At 39.5% G+C, this 6,000-nt stretch overlaps 1 protein-coding gene across 1 annotated transcript; it reads left to right on the forward strand.

Moving 5' to 3' along the window:
* Nucleotides 1-2,696: 2,696 nt before the first annotated feature.
* On the forward strand, nucleotides 2,697-6,000 carry LOC135643969 (clathrin light chain 2-like). Its single transcript, XM_065161291.1, has 3 exons — nucleotides 2,697-3,292; nucleotides 5,122-5,275; nucleotides 5,368-6,000. The coding sequence occupies exons 1-3, from the start codon at nucleotides 2,808-2,810 to the stop codon at nucleotides 5,785-5,787; spliced, it is 1,059 nt and encodes a 352-aa protein (XP_065017363.1). The 5' UTR covers nucleotides 2,697-2,807; the 3' UTR covers nucleotides 5,788-6,000.

Consider the following 6,000-nt stretch of genomic DNA (forward strand, 5'->3'; position numbering starts at 1 on the left):
AAATGAATATGCAATCATGCAAAACTTTTACCAAAGAAGCAATCCTACGAAAACAAAGAAGGTTTCCAAGAAATGCAATTTGGAAATCCTGTTCACTTAGGAAGATAACTCTGGGTTAAAATCATGTAAAAAATTTGAACTTTTTTTTCTTGATATTATTGTCTTTTTAATCTTTTATAAAGAATGTAAGTAATCTTGAACTTGAAGTAGATACATATTAAATAGGTTGTAGGTGCACCAAAAGTATCATAACAAATTTTCAAATGCAAAATACTGCCATGATTTAAATAAGATTTGATACTTCAATTTACCACAACTGTGCAAAGCTTGTTATGTATATCACATCATGTAAACAACTGCATCCTGTTTGTTTTTCAATTGATTGAGATTTGGATATACAAATGGGACAAAAAATTATGGAAGTATATGGTTAAAAATCAAGTAACACTTCCATTACTATTAGCATTGGGCAAATTATGGATTACTCTTTATAATTAAACCTTCTTAACATCCTAGTCCCTAGATTTTAAAAAATTTATATTGAAATTTTTATAGTTATGAATATAAAACATTTAAGTCCATTTACCTTAATGCTGTCAGTTTTATCGATGAAAACACAAAAACAATATGCAAAAATATAATTTCAACGTTCTAGTTGGTGGTGACGAGCGACATTGGTGATGATGGACGACGATGCCGCTGGGGGCTGTGGGTGGTTGGTGTGAATGAGGAGAGCAGTGACAAGAGATGAGAGTCGTTCTACATCTGTGTCGATGCTGAAGCAGTTGTCGAGTGACTCTTTCGTTGCTCTACATTTGCATTAGCATCGACGTAGTTATCGAGCGACGAAAGGTCGCTCACTTCATCAGCGTCGACGCAGTTGCCGAGTAGCGAAAGGGTCGCTTGACATCTACATCAATGACCCTTTCATTGCTTGGCAACTACGTTGGCGTCGATGTAGTTGCTGAGTGGCACTGCTATGCAACTACGTCTTTCGCTGCTCTTCATCGACATCGATGCCGATGTAGTTCCCGAGCAACCCTCATCTCTCACCATCGCTCTCCCCATCCATAGCAGCCACTCGTGGCCCCTAGCGGTGCCGCCATCTGCCACCACTGATGTCGTTCACCACCATCAACTAGAATATTGAAATTATCTTTTTGCTCAGTGTTTTCGTGTTTTCGTCGGTAAAACCGATGACGCTAAGATAAATGGACCTAGACGTTCATAACTATAGAAATTTCAATATAAATTTTTTAAGTCTAGGGACCATAATGCTAAGGAGGTCAAACTAAAGGGGATAATCTATAATTAGCTCATCAACGTTTTTCTACAACTTAAAAGCTCAACAACAATTTGATGTAACAAGTTCTTCACATGATAAGCAAGTCATAAGGTTTGGGTATTAAGTTTGTCATCTTATCGCACTTCTCTTACAAATAAGAGCGCACAAAATTGACCACTATAAAGCTTTAGATACAATTCTCTAACAAATATACCTCATGAGGACATGCATCACGACCACATGTAGACTTCATCCATAATACCATGTAACTTGGTTGTCACTAGACTTCATCCAGAGTTTCAAGCGCGGCTCTAGTATAGGTTTAGGGTTTTAGTCAAGATTCGAAGAACATAAACATGACTAAAAGATCAGAGACAGGGACAAAAACAACCATATTGTATGAGTTGTAGAAACCCCACATCCCCAATTGAAACTATATAATCGATGAAAAGAGAACAAAAGAATAAGATAAACAGAGGAACATTTAAGACATGCACCAATCACCGTTGCAAGGGGAGAGCACGATTCACCGTTGTTGCAAGATGATGAAGACGAGTTGTGGAGATGACCTTCTTGCTCTCCCCTCTTCTCTCTTCGCTTTATTGTTCGCCATCGCAAACCTTCTACTTTCTCCGCCCCTCCCTCCCTCCCTCGGCTTTTAGACCAAGCGAAGCAGAAACGAACGTAGACAGTTGGCAATGTGAAGTGTCTTGATTTGTTTAAATTTCATGTCTATAAAATAAATAAAAAAATCCTTTTTATTTTGCTTATTAAGTTACATATTCATTATTTAATAAAAATGAAACATATAATTGATATTGGATTAATCATCATCCATCGTGAAATTAAGCAATGTTATGAACTCCATCAACTTCTTTTTTTATAAAATAAATAATATTTTTTTTATTTATTCCTTTAGAGAAAAAAAAAAGGTGAATTTTAGTAAAATAAACTATTAAGCTTAAAAAATTTTGGTAGAACATGTAAACTTTGAAAAAAATTATTTTATCTCTATCTTCGTTAGATCATCATCACATCCGCCCGTCAATCGTTCATAATTTTTAGTAGATCCCTCATCAGACCTTGTTAGACCTAATGGTCAAGGTATAATGAATCTTGTCGAACCTCGCTTAACCTAAGTTTGAGAATTTTTCGTAAAACATCTTAATTTTAAACAATTCTCACATCGCTAGTCATGTTTTATGTCTCCGTCGCTGGATGGGTTTAATGGAGAGGGACGATCGATGTGATCAAGAGTTCGAGAGAGAATGATGGCTGAGAAAGATCGAATGCATCTTAAAAAAAAAAAAAAATCTGCAAAAATTTTTGGAAGTTTGGATGCTATTTAAGAAATTATTAAATTTACAGGGTGTTTTCTGCAAATTCGCCGAGAATGAACTACTACCGATGGAGCTCTTCCCTTGCAGAAACCAAGACGCAGTTGCTGCAGAGGAATACCCCAACGCGAGATCTTGATTTGAGAGGAGAGGAGGCGCGAGAGGGACCCGATCCGAATCCCGAGATGTCGTCCGCCTTCGAAGCCTTCGGCAACGATGGCGACGCGGAGGTGGTAATGGGAGGATCCGCCGCGTCCCGCCCCTTCGACGACGGCTACCTCGGCTACGACCCCCGCCTCCCCTCCCAGCGCTTCGACGCCTTCTCCTCCTTCTCCCCCGCCGACGACGCCGACCCTGCCATGGACCACTCCCCCGGGTTTCCTGTCGACGTCGCCTCCGGCGGCGGCGGCGCCGTCTTCGGGTTCCACACCGACGACGTCCCCGTCCACCACCACCACCCAGCCGTCGGCGGCGGCGACAGCATTCCGGCCTCTCCCGAGGCGTACGGCTTCTCGTCGGGGGCGTCTTCCTTCACTGTGCCCTTGGCCAACGGCACGCCAGCGTATGGGGTGGAGGAGAACGGCGAGATCTTCACCTCGGATGGCCCGATCCTTCCCGATCCGGACCAGATGCAGCGGGACGAGGTGTTCGTCCTGCGGGAGTGGCGCCGGTGAGGGCCTTTCCCTTCAGATCCGGTCGTGCCGGTGATCCAATGCTCTTTACTTCTCTTTTGCCTCCAATTCCTGAGATCTTCTATACTTGTTATGGATATTTATAGATCGGGTCTTTTTGATGCATAGATCTAGTCTAATGTAACTTGTAGTTGGATTTCTTTTTCAATTCTCCGGATTTCCAATCTCTTCTAGGTAGGTAGCTCTGTTTCATTGATCCATGTCATAAATCTTCCAATCATATTATCCTTTGAAGGTCACATGATTCGAAATATCATCAATTACTAGCTTTAATTGTATGACTGTCTCATTTTAAGAAACTCTTTCTGATATCACCTTCTTGTTAGCCAAGCACCCTGGAATTTCCCAGGTACAGAGTGAAACAATGGTGACAGTTATCAGAAATCCTAGGCCACAGTAGGTGGAGAATCTATCTGAATAATCCAGGTAATCGTGATTACCTGTTCATCTAAAACATGGTTACGAGACTAGTTCATACACACATATGCCATTCCGTACATAAGTGTATCTCGTTGCTAAGTTCATACACATATATGCCACAGTGTGTGGAATTTGTATGTCAACCTTTGATGATTTTGACAAGTATTATGTATGCTTTTTGAGGATTTGGTTTCCTTTCTAGGTACAATCATGACATGTACAATTTAGATGTCTTAGATTTATTATTCAACATGATAGAGAGACCGAAAGTGCCCAGCATTTTAGCTATCTTAGATATATTAATTGACTAACGAAGATATTGTTCATAGAATAAAAGTTAAGTAGAGAGGGGCGCTGAGAGTTTCGTATAATTAGTGGATGCCCCTTAGGTTAAAAATATCTATAAAACAATTATTAGGTCAGCGGTGCTTTATGAATCCTAATGTTGGATGTTCGAGGAGCATGTATGGAAATTTGTGTGGCAGAGAAAAGAATACTAAAATGATTGTATGGACTTCATAAAAAAATAAAACCAATTGTTAATAAACAACGAAGTGTAGGTTTGATAGCGAATAAAATAAGAGAAATTATCTAAGTGGTATGAATATTTTCAAGATCTATAAATGGTACTTAGATTAGGTAAGTTGACTGGTACCACTTTAATTAAGACGGTAGTATTTTCGAAGGAGATCTATAAATGCTATACTTAAATAAGGTAAGTTGACTATTACTAGTGGTATCAGGAGTGATACTACAAGACTTAAGAAGACTTTACTGGAAATGAGAAAATAGATATGTAAATGTTTTTAGTTTAACTAGAGGTATTGCCTTTTTCGGAGCTTCAATGTTTTTAGTTTAAATGGTTGGGACATTATGACTTTTTGTTGTTGACATTCTTGTATTAATGTTTTATTTCTTTTAAGTTTTGATGTTATATTTTGATATAACTATTTACTATTTCTATATTTTTAAATACCCTATTAAACACCTGCATCTAATTAAGGACCGTGCAGCCGTCAGCGTGCCAGTATGCTGCAAGCTGTAACCACTTCTTGAAAATATAAAGATAGGTCATTCAACATGTTTTTCTGCTTAGGATATGACATGCTAATTAAGTTAGTTTCGTGGTTATGACCCATGTTCAGGATGACACGCAATATTAAACTGACCTTATTTGTTGATCGCTTTTGTAGACCATGTTTTGGACATATGTAGTTTGGTCCGTTCATCTCACCTTTCAATGGCTTGGGCTTTGCACATGGATCAAATAATAAAATGGTGGTCTTTTATTTAAGAAGTTTTTGTTTGTTTAATCTTATAGCAGATTTTGTTTTTTCCAATCAGTAAAGCTTTGAGTAATTTCAATTGATGCATTGGACATGCCCAGCCAAAATGCTATTTTTCTTGAGGAGAAGGAGAGGAAGGAAAAGGAGAGTCGAAATGAACTCATTGCTGAAGCTGAAGAATACAAGCAGGCTTTCTATGAGAAAAGGAAACTGAACTGTGAAACAAATAAGTTGCAACACAGGGAAAGAGAGAAGGTAAGAAATCATAGTACCCCTAAATTGATCCATCTACTAGCATCAAAAGAATTATCATCTGAATCCTATCTAAATTTCCTTGTTATTGGCAGCTGTATCTTGCCAACCAGGAGAAGTTCCATGCAAGTGCTGATAAAGAATACTGGAAAGCGATTTCTGAGCTTATCCCCCATGAGATAGCCAAGATTGAGAAGAGAGGGAAGAAAGAACAGGAGAAAAAGCCTTCGATGGTCGTAATCCGGGGACCAAAGCCTGGAAAGCCCACTGATCTTTCGAGGATGCGCCAGATTTTGATAAAGCTGAAGCATACTCCCCCACCACACATGAAACCTCCAACACCACCTGCCTCTGCACCAGCCAAAGATGCCGAAGATAGTTCTGCAGCTGCAGGGAAAAAGCTAGCATCATCTGCAGACGATGCCAAAGCTAAGGGTGCTACAGCCTTGCCAAAGATAGATATCTCTGCAACAGGACAGGTGATCAAGGCACCAGAGCTAGTTGCCACTGCTTGATCCTTCCTTTCAACTATTCAACGTATTGCGGGGTATTCATCTTTAGGATTAAAAGCTTAGTATGTGTTTTTACCCAGTTGCAGTGGGAGTGCTTATTTTGGTTGATTCTGCCTTTTGTTTATCGGCTTTCTGGGATTGGTTATTAGCGTAGTGATACTGTCTGTTGATACTCTGCTCCCTTATCAGGTAATCTAATATTCTGCTTCTCGAATA

This window comes from Musa acuminata, chromosome BXJ3-8, assembly GCF_036884655.1.
Source record: "Musa acuminata AAA Group cultivar baxijiao chromosome BXJ3-8, Cavendish_Baxijiao_AAA, whole genome shotgun sequence".
Classification (NCBI taxonomy): domain Eukaryota; kingdom Viridiplantae; phylum Streptophyta; class Magnoliopsida; order Zingiberales; family Musaceae; genus Musa; species Musa acuminata.

What these genes read in the sequence shown, in the direction of transcription:
- LOC135643969 (XM_065161291.1), top strand. Translation starts at nt 2,808, where the DNA reads ATGTCGTCCGCCTTCGAAGCCTTCGGCAACGATGGCGACGCGGAGGTG. An exon ending in GTCCTGCGGGAGTGGCGCCG is followed by an intron (nt 3,293 to 5,121) that starts GTGAGGGCCTTT and finishes GGACATGCCCAG; the next exon opens with CCAAAATGCTATTTTTCTTG. An exon ending in AACACAGGGAAAGAGAGAAG is followed by an intron (nt 5,276 to 5,367) that starts GTAAGAAATCAT and finishes TGTTATTGGCAG; the next exon opens with CTGTATCTTGCCAACCAGGA.